At 50.4% G+C, this 16,307-nt stretch overlaps 2 protein-coding genes across 11 annotated transcripts; one reads left to right on the forward strand and one right to left on the reverse strand.

The window, feature by feature from the left end:
- The first annotated feature begins 3,906 nt into the window (after positions 1 to 3,906).
- Positions 3,907 to 8,950, forward strand: STING1 (stimulator of interferon response cGAMP interactor 1). 9 transcript variants are annotated; one of them, XM_036224828.1, is made up of 9 exons: positions 3,907 to 4,012; positions 4,381 to 4,466; positions 4,803 to 4,867; positions 4,980 to 5,209; positions 5,331 to 5,514; positions 5,762 to 5,870; positions 6,706 to 6,944; positions 7,685 to 7,871; positions 8,474 to 8,950. In XM_036224828.1, exons 4-9 carry the CDS (start codon positions 4,980 to 4,982, stop codon positions 8,665 to 8,667), a joined length of 1,143 nt encoding a protein of 380 aa, XP_036080721.1. In that variant the 5' UTR covers positions 3,907 to 4,012; positions 4,381 to 4,466; positions 4,803 to 4,867; the 3' UTR covers positions 8,668 to 8,950. The 9 variants fall into 9 exon arrangements, with proteins under 9 accessions (XP_036080721.1, XP_016021874.2, XP_016021873.2 ...); XM_016166387.2 differs by having other exon boundaries at positions 3,929 to 4,059; XM_036224830.1 differs by having other exon boundaries at positions 3,932 to 4,033.
- A 2,102-nt stretch (positions 8,951 to 11,052) lies between these two features.
- On the reverse strand, positions 11,053 to 13,504 carry SMIM33 (small integral membrane protein 33). 2 transcript variants are annotated; one of them, XM_036224833.1, is made up of 2 exons: positions 13,393 to 13,504; positions 11,053 to 12,040 (listed from the first exon to the last, which is right to left on the reverse strand). In XM_036224833.1, exons 1-2 carry the CDS (start codon positions 13,399 to 13,401, stop codon positions 11,651 to 11,653), a joined length of 399 nt encoding a protein of 132 aa, XP_036080726.1. In that variant the 5' UTR covers positions 13,402 to 13,504; the 3' UTR covers positions 11,053 to 11,650. The 2 variants fall into 2 exon arrangements, with proteins under 2 accessions (XP_036080726.1, XP_036080725.1); XM_036224832.1 differs by having other exon boundaries at positions 11,053 to 12,130; positions 13,393 to 13,442.
- Between the last annotated feature and the right edge of the window lie 2,803 nt (positions 13,505 to 16,307).

The following is a 16,307-nucleotide window of genomic DNA, read 5'->3' on the forward strand; positions in this document are numbered from 1 at the left end:
AGTGTGATTGTCAGTGGGAATGATGATGATGATGATGGTGGTGGTGGTGATAAGGTGATTAGAGTCAGCAATTACTGAGGATTTCCAAGACATCAGGTCTTCAAGGGTATTATCTCTTTCCATCCTCATGACAATCTTATGAGATAAAAAGTATTACCATCCCCACTTTAGGTATGAGGAAAGCGAGGCTCAAAGAAGTTAAATAACTGTGCCGTAGTCACAGGAGAGGCAGAGGCCAGATTGGATCCTAGGTGTACCATGGTCAATTGATATTAAAATCTCCCCAATGTCCCTGTTCTAGCAAGATTCAAGGACCTTCGCACATGAATATTAGGGACCTTTAAACATAAAAGTGGTTGTGTGGGCAAAAGCTTGGTTCCTTAGAAGCCACAGGCCTCCTTACTCCACACACTGTTTCAGGTCCACTGTCTGCTAAATGAGGGCTAGAGGTTTATTTCTCTCCCAGGAACACTGATAACAAGTTTCAGGCATGACCTATGGGAGCTGTAACTGGGCTGGAGAAATGAGAGCTGGCCCAGACCAACACTTCTGGGGTGTCTGGAGGGAAGAAGCAGCTACCAGGCAATGCCACTCAATGACATTGGCCTGAGGGCAGTGTGTGTGTGAGTCTGGCCCTGGCACAGGGCCTCACTTCCCTCTGTGGCCCTTAGCTTCCTCCTCAGATGCCAGACAGTCAGTCTGGAAGAACTGGTCTGAGTGTTGAGACAATTCTATTCATGCAGCTGTCTTGACGCTCTCCAGGACCTAAGGCTCTGGTCGCAGGCCACAGGGCTCTGACCCACTCTCGAGTTCCCTTCATACACCACTGCTCCTGTTATGAGTTGACTCGTGTCCCCTAAAAAGATGTGTTAAAGTCCTAAAACCCAGTGTCTGTGAATGTGACTATACTTGAAAACAGTGTCTTTAAAGATGTAATCAGGTTAAGATGAAGTCATTAGGGTGGCTCTAATCCAATATGACTGGTGTCCTTGTAAGAGAGGAAGCGCCATGCGAAGACAGAGACACACAGTTGAAGAACACTGTGATGGAGAGAGAGACCAAAATGCTGTGGCTGCAAACTAAGGAACACCTGGGGCTACCAGAAGCTGGAAGATGCAAGGAGAGATCCTCCTCTAGAGGCTTCAAAGGAAGCGGGGTCCGGCCAACACCTTGATTTCAGACTTCTAGCCTCCAGAACTGTGAGAGCATAAAATTCTGTTGTTTGAAGCCACCACCTGTTACAACAGCCCTAGGAAACTAATACAAACCTCCAACATGCTTACATGCCCCAGCGACATGCTCCATTTCTCTGTTCCTCCACAGGCCAAGCTCCCTCCCACCCCAGGGCCTTTATATGTGCTGCCCTTTCAAAATGTTCTATACCCATGTCCCCTCCTCCCACACCCCTCACACCCCCAGGTCCCTTGCTCCTTCCAAACTTAACTTAAATGGCACTCCTTCAGGGAAATCTGGATTTGGGTATTCCATTTTCCCCTCAGAGCAGCAGCAGGAATGCAGACTTCATAGCCCTCTCCACACCTGAAGTTAATTACTTACTCATACAGTTGTGTAAAACTCATCGCCCTGGCCCAGCTGTAGGTGCCATGACAACAGGCCCTGGCCTGACACGTTCACCAGCAGCCCTATCCCTAAGGCCTCAAGGCTGACGCAGTGTTAGGATTTTTCCTCTTTACAGCATACTCTAAGCAGTAAACAACCGATACACCTTTGGTGTTGGGAAAAGAAACCCTAGAAAATGTAATGAGCAAAAAGAGAAAAAAATACTATCACCTATATTCCCACCGCACAGAGTAATCATTGTTAGCATTTTGTCATATATCCTTCCAGACCATTTTTCGTGCAATGTATATTTCTTAAAAATGCAATGTTCTGTTCCGTACACTGCTTTTCTTCAGTAAGAAACATATAATAAACATATATAAGAGTCAATAATACAAAATTACATCATCTTTTTAGTGGCCGCCCAACATTCTACTGTAAGATGAACCACATTTTACTTCGTTAACCAGTCTCCAATTGTTGACCATTTGATATTTTTTAGTTTATCTCTAGTGTAGACAACGCTGCTACAAACACCTGAAAAATTTCGCTGGCCACTCGGTGTTTATTTTTCACCTGGCACAAAGCTCACAGAAGCCTCGGGTGTGGCTTGGATAGTAAAGAGCGGGGCTCTTTCGATTTCCTTTCTGGTGTTTTGTTAATTCGATATCAAAGAACCCAAATGCTTCTGCTTGCTGCGGCCTGCCCAGTCTATGAGGCAGCTGGGGGTGGTCACTCAGGGTGGTGTTGACTTTGCCTGGCTGGCTGTCAGATTGGCTTCCTGAGCCAGGTCACAGGTGATCATGCCACTGGAGGCCTGGGAGAGCTTCTGAGTTCTCTGTGGGCTCCAACACTGTGGCCACAAATGGGAGAGTGGACTTTCGGAAAAAGTTCACCCACCAGGGGTCGGCCTTAGGAAGACCTGGGTGGGGAGGGTGGATGGCTTCCCTGGGGTACTTGGCACTTCCACAGGAGTTGTGACTGGAAGTGGAACCCAGTGGCGTGGTAGTAGTCATGAGTGTACACTAGCAAGCCGCTGGAGGGGATGGCTGCCATGCATTTTGCTTATGGGCTGGTGGAAACCTTGGGGGTGACCCCTTGCATGCCACTGCAAATCACGGGTGGAGAGGGCGGGGTCATAAAACCCATTTGCAGAGGCCACCAAGGGAGGCCGCTCCACCGAGATGCACGTGGGGCGATTATTTCTTTAGAAAGGATTCCTAGAAGTGAACTGCTGGGTCCAGTTGCTACTATCAGAAGCCTTACGTGTGTTAAGGCTTCTGATAGTAGCAACTTAGCCAGCCTATAAAATAGAGGATCTTCCTCCAGGAAAAGGGAGCAGAGATGAAGAATGTATTTCAGAGGAAATGACAACCAGGATGAAGCAGCAGAGCTGGCAGCAGTGGTGCCACCCAAGGGCATTGGTGCTAGACAGCCTGACAGGATCCTGGCAGCCCGAGGCTGCTTGACACAGCTGGACCTTGGGGCAGACGTGCAGCTGCCCCTCCAGGAGGACTCTGCTCAGGCCTTCTCTTGTGCAACCTTGACTTTCTTTGGTTTTGAAACAGCTGAGACCTTCCCCACCATAGCGGGCCTTTTCAGGAGCCATTTGTAGGGAAGAGTAAAGGTAGGGGATTCCCTCCATTCTTAGGAAATAATTTTCAAAACCAAGAGAGTTTTAAGGAAGGCTCGTTGCTCCTGGGAGGCCACTGGCATCTACAAATGTGGCATTTTCTTGTGTCTGGTTGTGATGTGGAGAAGGGTCAAGGCAAAGACGCTCTGACCTGGGCAGGAATGAACTGCTGCTGCTCTGTGGGTACCCACTCCCACTCTCCAGGTCTGCCCCATCCTCTAGTGGAATCGGCTTCTCAGGTTGCCAGGGAGTAGCCAGAGACATTCCCCATTCCAGGAGCAACTGTAAGCATGATACTAGGTCCTGGCACCTTCCACCCTTTCCTGTGAAGTCAGGGCACAGAGCAAGCCGTGCTTTGAAGCAACATACCTGGCTTTAAATCCCTTCTCCCTCATTTACTAGCTATGGGATTTAGGGCAATCAGAGCCTCAGATTACCCATATGTAAAATGGGGATAGTATCATACCTAGGTAGCTGAGTGGATTAAGTAAAACAACACATGAAACACTGGCATAATGTCTAGAGCATGGTAAACACTTTCGAAAAATTATTATTAATATTGTCCACGTGACTGCCTTTTTGGCTAGAACCGCCAGATTCTCTCTGAGCAGTCACAGGCGTGGCCACTTCCTGTGCAGAGCTCAAACCCCACACTCCCCTGCGGGCTTTCTGCTCCTTCCAAGCCCTTTACTGAAAGGCTGTTGTTACAGGAAATAACTTCATTTTCCCCGCCTCCCTCCCCATATCACAGTCTTCAGAAAAAGAGGATCTGCATCTGCAAATCAGAATAAACATAATCAAGCGGGGCTGCATGGTGTGGTGTGTGTTGCCTTAGGCTGGGTGTGTGGAGACACGCATGGGTATTGGTAGAGTGTGTTTAATTGTGGGGTCTTGAGGGGAAGCTGGTGTTCGGGTTGTGGTTCAGGGGAATGTGAGGGAGTTTCTGAACACCCTCGGCTTTAGGGCAGCAAATGGCAATGGAATGCGGACCTTTGCAAGCTCCCCGCACCACACACCCCAGGACTGGCGTTTGACTTCTCAAGACCTTGTGGGGAAGGCTCTTCCTTCCGTGCCGAGGGCCAGGAAATACCCTTCTCCCCAGGGCACTCTAAGCTGTGGTTTGATGAGATGCGACAGCTGGAGTGCTGTGGAGAAAGCTTCAATTGTTTTGAACTTTTTGTTTTCAGGCTGCCCTTGGTGTCTGGGAGCCACTGCATCAGGCCATCTCTCCCTGTTGTCTTCCAGAAACAACTTTCGGTCTAAGAGGTAGAAGGTAGGATCAGGAGCAGCCCAGCCGGAGCTCCAAGGCTGAAGCCCCTGGGGACCCAGAAGTGGGCCACAGCCTTCTGGCTGCCCTGCCCCCACCCCCTGAACTGTCGTTTACAGCTTTGCTGACTAAGATCCTTCTTGGGATGGGTTCTAGGGAGAGGGAAGCCCAGGTCCCCAAGGTTTCCTAGGTGAGCGGCACCTCATAGCACACTTTCAGGTCTGGGACAGTCACTACCTTCTTTCTTCACTGCACCTGTGGTCTCCCTGGGGTTGGGTGGGGTGTATATGTGTGGGCGCATGCACTTCTTCACCTGCTCTGTTTTCAACAAATCTCTCCTAGACTGGAGCTCTGGGATGCTGTATGCCTAGCCTGTCCCCAGAGGTTTCTCCAAGAGCAGCCTGTGGGTATGGCTGGGCATCAGGAAAAAGGATAGCTGGGGGCAGGTGCCCAGCAAGGGCCTCCTAGAATGATAGAAAAGTAAGGGGAGTATGGTCATGGATTTCTTGGTACCCACAGATGTCCCATTCCAGCCTGCACCCATCTATCCCACGGCCCAGGGGTCGCAGGGCCAGGAACATAGCAGCCTTTGTCCTGCTGATTGTCTGCCTGGCAGCCCTTTGGTTATCGGGGAAGCCATCAGAATACACGCTCCGGTGTCTGGTGCTCCACCTGGCTTCCCAGCAGTTGGGACTGCTGTCCAACAGGGTCTGCTATCTGGCCGAGGAACTGTCCCACATCCACTCCAGGTGACTTCCTGAAATTCCCAAGTGATTGGGCACCCAACATGTCTCACTCCCTTGATCTCCGGCCTTGCCCCTCTCTCTGGCTGAGCTGAGCTGGAACCTGAGGCTTGGCTGTCACTTACAGGTACCGGGGTAACTACTGGAGGGCTGTTCGGGCCTGCCTAAGCTGTCCCATCCGCTTCGGGGTAGTGCTGCTGGTGTCCTTCTATTTCTACACCTCCCTCCCAAACATAGATGACCTGCCCCTCACTTGGATGCTTGCACACCTGGGCTTCTCGGAGGCACTGAACATTCTTCTGGGCCTCCGGGTAAGACACAGAGAGAAATGGAGGGTGCGGCCAAGTGGAGGCCATGGCTGGTTGTGACTTGCTCTGAGCTCAGTAGTGAGAATGGGATTAGTTTAGAGGTTGGTTCTTGGAGTAGAGCCTGTAATGTCCTGGACAGTGGGGTCAGCAAGGGCAGAGAAGGGAGCAAATTGGTAGCGGGTTGGGAAATATTCTTGAAGGAGGAGGGCTCTTTCATGGAGGCCCCTCAGCCCTACCCTGCTGTCCACAGGGCTTGACCCCAGCTGAGGTCTCTACAGTCTGTGAACAAAGACACTTCAACGTGGCCCACGGGCTGGCATGGTCATATTATATTGGGTACCTGCGGCTGATCCTGCCAGGTGAGCCATCCTCTGTGTCTCCATTTCTAGATCTATAAGATAGATAATAAGACACACACAGCCTCTTGTGTCTCCGTGACTCACTATGTTTTTCCAAATATTTTCATGTCTAACAAATCATTTGATTCCCAAAGCAATCCTATAGGCATGAAGAATGTTATTACACTTAGTTTACAGAAAGATATATTAAGTGACCTGTTCATGAATTCTTTCAATGAATATTTACTGCATGCTATGTGCCCTTCATGTACATTTTCTCTTTAAATTCACACCCTATGAGGAAGGGATAATCATCAGCTGTTTAAGAGATAAGAAAATTGTGGTTCTGAGAGACAAAGTGACTTGTCCAAAGTTATACCGCTGAGTGAGAGGGGGCAGGGTTGAACCCAGGTCCGTCCGGAGCCTGGCCCTTGACCACTCCACTGTGTTGTGTCTCATTCTTCTGGCTTACCGGCCCAGGCTGGGCTTCTCCCACGTCTCACCGCTGCCTTCCCTTGACACCATGGCTTCTGCTAGGAAACAGTTTGAGCTAGAGGTCTGGCTTATTATACCAGGGATGCTAGGAATGTCACCTCCAAGGCTCTGACTTCCTCTCAGAGTCCTGAAAGCTGTGGTGGGAAGGAGTGAGGCTGACAGAAATCTGGACAAAGGACAAGTGGGGGGAATAAGAGTTGTTAGAGTAGGTGGCGGGGTGGGGAGCACTTCCCCTCCCGGCCTCCTAGACAATGCAAGGGGACTGGATACTTGGTTCTCTTTAACTACACATTGAGGGGACCAATGACCCAGGTGGCAGACAGGGCTAGTGGGAATGACTTCTTGGGCCTCTCCACCCCAGGGCTCCGGGCCCGGATCCATACTTACAATCAGCTCCACGGCAACACACTACAGGGTGTGGGGAGCCATCGGCTATACATCCTCTTCCCGTTGGACTGTGGGGTGCTTGACGACCTGAGTGCGGCTGACCCCAACATTCGCTTCCTGCATGAGCTGCCCCGGCAAAGCTCTGACCGTGCTGGCATCAAGAACCGGGTTTACACCAACAGTGTCTATGAGCTTCTGGAGAAAGGGAAGCCGGTGAGTGTGCTGGGAGGTGGGTTCTGCTGGGGAGGGTCAAGCCTAGAGTCCCGGAACTCCAGGCTCTGACCGGGCACTGATAAAAGTTTACTGCCCTTCTCGGAGCCTCAGTTTTCTCAGTGACCCAAAAGCTAGGCAAGATTCAGCACTGAATGAGGACAATGGTAAGTGACATTTATTGAGCACTTACACATGCCAGATGCTATTCTAGGTGCCTCATCTGACCTCCTCAACAACTCACCACCACTACCTGGTAGGATAGGGACGGTTGTGACCTCTACTTTACAGATGAGGAAACTGGGACTCCGAGAAGCAGGGAGAAAGTGGGCGATTTCAACCTGAATATACCATGCTTTTGACCAAAAAACTGCCCTAGATGAAGGCTATGAGAACATCTGACGGATTTCACATGGGTGGGTGGGGAGACACAAACCAGGGTTGAACCCCAGATTTGATTTCCAACTGTAGCAATTAACAGCCTGGCTCGGTGGGCCTTGCCTTGAGATCTTACTTAGGGGAAGGTTCTGTGAAGGATAAATTCAGTGCAGCCCTCGCCCCGATTTTAGGAGTGGGGTATTAGAGGCAAAGGCCAATCGGACAGTGTAGACCCCATCAGGGTGGTGCCTCCCAGGATTCCATCTCTACAGACTGAGGCAATGGGGCCCCTGTATTAGCACTGGGGTCCAGTGTCCATGTGCCTGGCTTCTGATTTAGTCTTGCCTTCTTCTCACCTCCTCCAGGTAGGCACCTGTGTCCTGGAGTATGCCACCCCCTTGCAGACCCTGTTTGCCATGTCACAGGATGCCCGAGCTGGCTTTAGCCAGGAGGATCGGCTTGAGCAAGCTAAACTCTTCTGCAGGACGCTCGCAGACATCCTGGCAGATGACCCTGAGTCTCAGAAAAGCTGTCGCCTCATTGTCTACCAGGGTAAGGGGTTGATATTCAGGGCAGGAGTCAGGGGTCCCAGGGGTTTCACAGGGGATCAGGAGGAGATACAACAGCACCATGCTCCAGGCCTTCCCAAGTGGTCAAGATGTTCAAGCCCTGCCCCTTGTTTTCCTGAGAGAGGTTTCACCTCTCCACTTGGGACACTTGGTTGTTCTGAGGTTTTTGGCTGTAGGTCCTGGATGGAGTGTGAAGAGGTGACCTCTAGGGGCCCCTCATTTCATCTCTGGATGCCAAAGGAGGCACAAGAGCCCCAGGCGAGGAGCCAAGAAACTAGGGCTGCAGCCTCAGCTCTGCCACTATGTGACCTTGGGTCCCTTTCTGTATGACCTTGAGTCCCTTCCTGAGCAGTATCTGTAAAAGTGAGAGGGTTAGTGAGAATGACTTCAACTATCTCTAAAACCACTTCTAGCCCTAGGACTCCATGAAACCCTAACTCCAGTGACTGGGATGGGGAGCGGCCCTAAGGAGGTGGGGAGGAGGGAGAGTTGGAGGATCTGCCCAGCAAGTCCTATGGGTATGTTCAAGTGGGAACATGTGAGATCCTCACCCACTGCTCCCCCATCTTCTCCACCCTATTCCAGAACCTACAGAGGAAAGCGACTTCTCCCTGTCACAGGCGATCCTCAAGCACCTGAGGCAAGAGGAAAGGGAGGAGGTTACTGTGGGTACTGTGGGGACCTACGAGGCACCTGGCTCCTCCACGCTGCACCAAGAGCCCGAGCTCCTCATCAGTGGCATGGATCAGCCTCTCCCACTCCGCACAGATATCTTCTGAGCCCCAGGGTTACCTTGCCTGAGCCTCCAAAAATCCCTAAGACTCTGGGTTGGGGGCTTTCTTTAGCAGCTAGATGCTCAGCAGAACCATTTCCTCCCCTAGGAGACCCCTCAAAGGAGGTCCCTCGACTTGACATTGGGCAAGTTGTTTCACTTCTCTAAGCCTCAATGTCCTTACTTATGAAACGGATCATAATTGGCACCCTACCTACCTCACAGGGTTGTTGTGAGGACCGTGGCTATATGGGAGTTTCCTATAAACTATAAATGCCACGTCAACGAAGGACATGTGCCTGGTGTCTTCCATTGGACCATCCAAACCTATTCTCCACTCCTCTCTGCCTCATCTGCCCTGGGATGGCATCAACAGGCTCCCTTGCCCTCTGGCTTCTAATTATGTTTAGTCAATGGGGAGCCTCAGAAAGAGAATGGAGGGGAGGAGGAAGGTGAGGTGGAGTGTTTATTCCCCCAGCTCCCTCCCTGTGGTGTCAAGGTCACTATGGGCGCTTTACCTCTCTTGAGCAAACTTTCTCAGAAGCCCAGCCTCTCTCCAGGTTCCATGAGCTGCTCTCTCCCCTAGCCCCTGCAGGCCCAGCAGTGGCATCAGCTCCTCACTGATGCTTGCTGCTTGTCCAGGAGTACTAACTCTTGCTTGCATTTTCTTTATACCTGCCCTCTCTAAATGGTCACCTTTTTAGACACTCCTCAAATTACAAATTTGAGTGTGCCATCTTTTTCTGGCTAGAATCTGACTGATACAGTGACTGGCATTTTTATTATTATCTTTGGTGTCCAAACAGAAATACCTCCTTATACCTTTCCTCATTCTACTATAGGGCAGTGGGGTGGTGGATATCATTTCAATGTGGACAGGGCCCACGAGGTGGCCTGAGGGCAGAGAGCTGGGACAAATGCCCTTGTCTCCAGGCTTGGAGGGCAGGGTGGGACCAGGCGCTGCCTGAGGGAGCACAGAGCTGCCATGAGGGGGGCAAGTGGCTGTTCAGAGAAGCAAAGGCCACTGAATAAATGTCCCCAGATGAGAGAGCTTGCAAAAGGATAAGGGGGGAAGAGGGTTTGTGTGAGGAGGTGGGACATAACCTGGGGGACGTCGGACTACACAGCGAGCCACCTGCTTGCTATACCTTATACTATTACTGTTAAAACTGAGCCACTGCAACAAGACCGTCTGGGCAAAATCGCCTCCATCTGGGAAAGGAGGTGGCCCATTTCCACCAGTTCCATTCGTTCCCATCATGCCTTGTTTCCTCCCTCCCACCTTTGTTATCACAAATGCTCAATATGCATTTCTGAGTACAGCATAACTGTGGAGAATGCCCCCACACACAGACACACATTTCAGAAGGAACCAACTGCCTCCAAGGATGACAGAGCCAATAGAGTGAAGGGAGAAATAGTCTCCTCCTCTCCCCAGCTGTCCCAGTCATTTTGTCCCCAAGGCCTGAGAATCCTCTAACATCACACCAGTCGCTACTATACCTAGAAACCAGCCCAGAATCAAGGGCCTTCCCAACACGACTTTCCTCACCCATGAAGCCCCTAACATGGTGCTCAAACTGTGGAGTCTGACGGCCCCAGGATCAAATCCTGCTCCACCACTTAGTACATGTGTCCACCTGGGTGTCTTGATATTCCCAACTACAAAATGGGAATAACAGTAGCTCCTCTCCCCAAGGTTTTATAAGTGGTGAACAGTACAATATTGCAGGCCCACAGAGGAGGACAATGCCCAGGACGTAGCTGGTCCTCAAGAAGGAGCAGCTATTAATACTATAGCTGCCTCTTGTCAGTCCCAAAGGGCGCAAGCCAGTCCTCTGCACATATTACAATCTCTACTTCTGTTCCTCTTCATCTTCTGTTATTTCCCAGCCTCCTTGATTATGCTGGGGTCTCACTGAGGGAAATCCTCAGGGTTGACTTATCTTCATGTGTTCCCAAAAGTAAAGCACCCAGAGGTCCCTCCATAAATGTCTGTCTACATGCTCTTCACTGCATGTGAGGCTCAGAGGTGTCAGGGAATGGGGTGCTTTTCCGGAGAGCCACTGGGAGGCCCAGCTCTGCCCCCCTAACCTCCTGCATCTTCCAGGCCCCTCCGCCTGCAGATCTTCTCACTCCTTTCTTCCCCTAGACAAGCTCCATGGAGCTCCTTTTCCATTTCTGTTTTCCCATTAGCTGGAAGGTTCTAGATCTGGGAATGTCCTGGGGTAAATTCTAGGCTAGTCCCAACAAGCCCACTCACACGGAAAGTGGGAGATAATGATGGCACCCAAAGTTCTCCCATCCTGTCAAGGGAAGGCAAGACCAGAGTCTTGCCCTAAGATAGTGAGAGCCATTCAAAAACAATTTGGGGAGCTATAAGTGGTGCATGGGCCTTAGAAGTTGTTGACAAGGCCTGGTCCCTGACAGCCAAAAGATGTTCCTAGTCAGCGAAGGGCAATAGATTTTCTTTCCTTTCCTGAGTGCCAGAGAAGGCAGAGCCCTGAGCTTTTTGCCTTGGCTCTTCCTGGCTGGCCCCCACAGGACCGAGGGGCTGTAGGTCGAGGCCTCTACAGGAAGCCTCTGATGTCTCTGAGCAGGAGAGGCTGCACAGTAGAACTTTCAAGCTTGACTTACCTTGACACCCAAAGGAGAGGAGATTAGGGGTAAGAGGAGGGGTAGGGACTTGGAGAAGGAGGTTCACAGGTCAGGTGGTCCCTGAAGAGGAGGGAGTAGCTTTGTGAAGGCGGCCTTGGGCCTTGGGAATGCTCACAGCAGCATGTTTCTGGGCAGGGCCATCAAGCTTCTTTTATTTCCCCTGCCCACGACAGGGCTTTCTCTATATTCTGCTGAGAGGGCAGCTCCCGCTTAGTCCATGTGTGCACTTTTGAAGCTCTGACCCCCAGGTTCCAATCCTAATTTTTTATCCTAATTCTCTATCCAGTTTCTTGTTCTGAGCCAGGTCAGGCCAACTTTCCAAAGTCTCCCTCCTACAGATATGTAACTTCATCGATGCTGAGCCTAGGCCCATCTGGCACAAAGTAGGAGCCGTGAATAGGAGGGCTTTGCTGGGTGTCTTCATGACTGCCCTGGTGGCCCAGCACTCGCCAGTGGATGAGGTAGATGCCACCTTCCAGTTTTGGGGCTGGTGGCTCTGTGGGGAGAGTAGCATGGCCCTTGTGTAGCTTTGGCCCAAAGTGGACTGCTACCACAATACAGACTGCCAGCAGAACAAAGACAGCTACAATGACGGTGAGCAGGGGCAGCCCATCCCCTCGAGGTGGTTCCCAGGCTCCGCCTAGCACTTCCGGGAGCCTTCTCTGGGGCTCCTGCCCCGCTGAGCCATTCACAGCTGAAGAAAGCCAGGGATAGTGGCCAGCCTGGGAAGAGAGTGGCAGAGAGAGAAGGTGACACGGGTATGTATACACAGAAAAAGACCAAAATAAAAAGAGACAGGCACCCAAAGGGAACTGAAAGAGAGAAAGAGAGAGGAGCAGAGACAAAGAGAAAGAGAGACAGAGTGATGACGAGAGACAGAGAAACATAGAGATAAATACACACATGGCAAAAGAAAGAATAAAAGAAAAAGATAGAGGGAGATACAGAGAGAAAGAGAGAATTACAAAGAGAAAAAGAGAAAGAAAAAGAGATAATGAGACAGTAGTGAAGACAGATACAGAGATAGAAACAGAGGAAAAAGAAATAGAGGTAGGGAGACAAAGTTGTTCGGAAAGGAGCAAAGAGAGGTGCTTCATTACATCATGGCATATAGAGTTTGGCCCTCAAGTCCTCTCCCACTGCCCTCTGTCCCCAGGTCTCCATCAAAATTCCTACACAGATCCTGTGTCCTACGTCAGAAATCTTAGCACACTATGGGACGTTGTCCCATGTCCCCGGCAGTGGGCAGTGAGCAGCTGCTTCTTGAAGTCCTGGGAAAAGGGCATCATTGTGTCCAGCATCCTAGGTTCTCCCTACTCACAAGGAAGGTGGAGGGAAGGCACCCTGGGGGGAGGGAGGAAGGAAAAAGAGAAGGAACCTTGGGGTGAAGCGAGGGGGATACCATATCCATAACATCCCCCAGGCCACAGGATGGGGTTCAGGGGCCTGGAAGGGAAGGAATGCCCAATGTGCATTGCTGGCTCTGCCAGGGTCGTATTGAGGAGCTGAGGCCAGCTTCTCCCTCTTGAGGGTCCCAGCACTCTTCTGCCTAAAGTTGGAGGGTCTGATCCTTACCTGTCTCCACCCTGCTAAGTGTGGGGTTAGGGGAGATTGCTGTGAAGGTAGCAAACCTCCACACTGTAAACCCCAGAGCTGGCAAGTTTATCACAGGCTCAAGAAACCTTTTCTCCCTAGCCTCTTTGTCTCCATCGGGACCATGAGGAGCAGGCCCTCTGGGGTGGAGTCCCCTGACTAACTCTCAGCCTTCAGTTTGGCCCTTCCTATGGGTAGGCACTGGGGTCCAGGAAAGGCTATCCAGGATGAACTAACTCCCTTTAGTCTCTCAATCCTCAACATGTGTCCCTTCCCATTTAGAAAGTCTACCCACCCTGACTTGAAAGTCTGAGGCTCTGTGGGGCCCAGTTCACAGAGTTCCCATAAAAAGACCAAGGCAGTGAGTGGAGAAGCAGCTCCAGATGTGCAGGGGAAAAAGGGAAGCACAATCGGTGAAAGGCGAGGGGCCCCTGCAGACAGTCAGGCCAGCCTGGTAGGAGGGGGTGAGTGGAGAGTCTACCTGGTGCATTGTCTGGCTGGCGGCAGCACAAGACTCCCTCAGGACTGGTGGACAGCTGAGCAAAGGAGACTCTGCCACTCTAGCTCAGCCTCTACCCGGAGCTGCCACGTCTATGGAGTTCACAGAGCACACACCCTCTGTACACACACCCTCACCACACTCTCCCGCGCTTTCACTTCCTTGAACATGGGGACTATACTGGGGCCAGCCCTTAACTCTTATAGTACCTCCTTTCATGCCCCCTGCCAGCTTTGGGGGTCTGGGTCTGCCGGCCCACCCCTCCTGCACCTGATCTCAGACACTTGGCCACTGTCCCCACCCTGTCCTGCCCCCATCAGGACATGCCTGCTCCCCACCCCAACAATTTTCTTGATGTAATGTTTTTTGATTTTTTTTAATGCAATATCACAAACATATTGTAAAGTGCAGACTATAATATACTAAATCTCTCTGTCCCAACTACCAGCTCTGTCCGTCTCAATAGTTTGTCATACTTATTTAAAAAATTTTTTGAGAATTAAAATATTACAAATAAAATAGAAGCCTCACTCCCTGATCTCTCCCCTCCTTCTCACCCTAAGGATGACCATCTTGTTGAATTTGATGTTTATCATTCCCATACAAGGCATTCTTTCCTCTTTGGGTTTTTTCTTCTTTGATTTGTACAAATATGAATTCTGTATGTTTCTTTGCATTTGAATGTAACTGCTTTTGAGAATGTGGGTGCTTTACTATGTCCAAGTCACGAAAAGTGCTCACCAGTCTCTCCACAATCTGGAGACAATTTATTAAGAATAATTTTTGGTCCCAACTAATTCCACGGGACCAACCACTCCTCATCTGGCCTCTGGTTGTATATTTACCTTCCATTCCCGGCTGGAGACCAGGAGACCTCCTGCAACTCCCCTCACCCAGTGGCTCCATCCTGATCCCTCGGCTCTCAGCCAAGCTGCTCTACACCCTGACGTTCAGGAACCCCACTCATACCTCCAAGCTTACTTTTTAGCCCAGGTCATTGGGTTGCTGACCTGACCTGCAAAATGAGTGAGACAAATGGCTGGTGGGCCTCGAAGCTAGCTAGGAGGCTGGAGCCCTCCCAATGTGATCAAAGGCGCTAGTCATTATCTACTTCCCACACGGGGCCACTTAGAGGGAGTCTGGATTCTGCCACAGTCCAGAGGTTCAGCCACTGCTGTTTGCCTCCTGCCTCTTCAAGATACACATCCCATTGTTCTCACAAGCACCACCACTAGAGCTCTAGTCCCTGAGTCCAAAAACCCAATTTCTGATCCTTTCGGTGACTAATTCTTCCCTTTCCCTGCCTCATCAATCCTGGACCTATCTCCTAAAGGTCTTCAGAAAGGATAAAGCAGTGAAATTTCTGGACTTTCCAGACTACTGCCCCAGCCTTCTCTCACTCTCCTATCTTCATGCTCACCGTTGTGAGTTGCCCTTCCCCATTCCTACCGTCTAAACATTAACCATCTTTTATGGCTTAGTTTAAGTGTTACCTCCTCCCGAATGTATTCTTCTACCCTCTATACTGAGGTAGGTTTCTCTTTTCCTTAAGCCCTGTAGCAATATGTCTCTACGTCTCTCTTGACATTTGTCATAGTTTGTGTTCTGTTGTAGGTGTGAGAAAGCTCATTTTTCTCCTTAGCCTGTGAACCTCATCAAGGTATTCCTATCTGTGTCCCAGAGTCTGTTACAGGGCTGGTAATACATGCAGGTGCTAGATAAGAGTTTGCTGAATAGAACAGGAACCTGGATAAGCCCCCATGCCCACCCCATCCTTAGTCCTAGAGGCTTGTAAGGAGAAGCCTTCACCTGCGGGGAGGGCACTTCTGATCCATGATGAGTGTTCACTGACTCGATCCCTCTGTCTCTTTTGGCTTTTTGTTGTCATGGAGCCTCTTAGATTCAGGAGGCTAAAATGATTAAGAATCTGCTTTTATTTCTCAGAGAAGAAAAGTACTGGCTTTTGAGTTCAAGCACTGGGACCGAGGACGAAAAGACCCTGAGGGCTACCCCACCATCCCTCCTCAGTTCTGTACACTGGAGTCACTTCTCTTTTTCAACTCCCTGGGGGAGGTGGAAGTGGCCCTGTTGGCCTAAGTAAGGCAAGGAGCAGCCCTTCTTCCCTCACTCTGTCCCCACTGAAGGCAGCCGGGGTTAGGAGTCGGCAGAGGAAGCTGAAGGAGAGGAGTTATGGGGACATTCTGAGCAGGCCAGCAAGAGGTTGCTCTGATAGGGGAGATCCGAGAGCTGGCTGACTTCCGGGGCTCATCGTAAGCTCTGGGTCGTGAGAGTAAGCCAAGAGCAAGATCTGCCCATCTCAGCTACTTCCTACTTCCAGCCTTCTTATTACAAGCTATAGGTCTATAAAGGGTGTGAGATTTCTTTGTGGGGTAATGAAAGAGTTCTAAAATTGTGATGATGATTGCATGAGTTCCTGAACTATATGCTAAATGTCACTGAATCGTACACTTTAAATGTGTAAATTGTATAGTATGTGTCTTAGACTATTTGAGTGGCTATACCAAACTGGGTGGCTTATACACAACAGAAATTTATTTCTCACAGTTCTGTAGGCCAGGAAGTCTAAGATCAAGGCGCCAGTAGATCTGGTGTCTGTCTGACAGGAGCCCACTTCCTGGTTCACAGATAGTGCCTTCTCACTGTGGCCTCCCATGGCTGACTGGGCAGGCTGGCTCACTGCCACCTCTTTTTTAAGGGCACAAATCCCAATTGTGAGGGCTCTGCCCTCATCACCTAATCACCTCCCAAAGGCCCCATTTCCTAATACCATCATCTTGGCAGTTAGGATTTCAACATATGAATTTCAAGGAGACACAAACCTATAGCCTATAGCAGTACATGAATTATATCTCAATAAAGCTGTTTTTTTAAACACA

Source organism: Rousettus aegyptiacus, unplaced genomic scaffold (genome assembly GCF_014176215.1).
Source record: "Rousettus aegyptiacus isolate mRouAeg1 unplaced genomic scaffold, mRouAeg1.p scaffold_m13_p_7, whole genome shotgun sequence".
NCBI classification, from domain to species: Eukaryota; Metazoa; Chordata; class Mammalia; order Chiroptera; family Pteropodidae; genus Rousettus; species Rousettus aegyptiacus.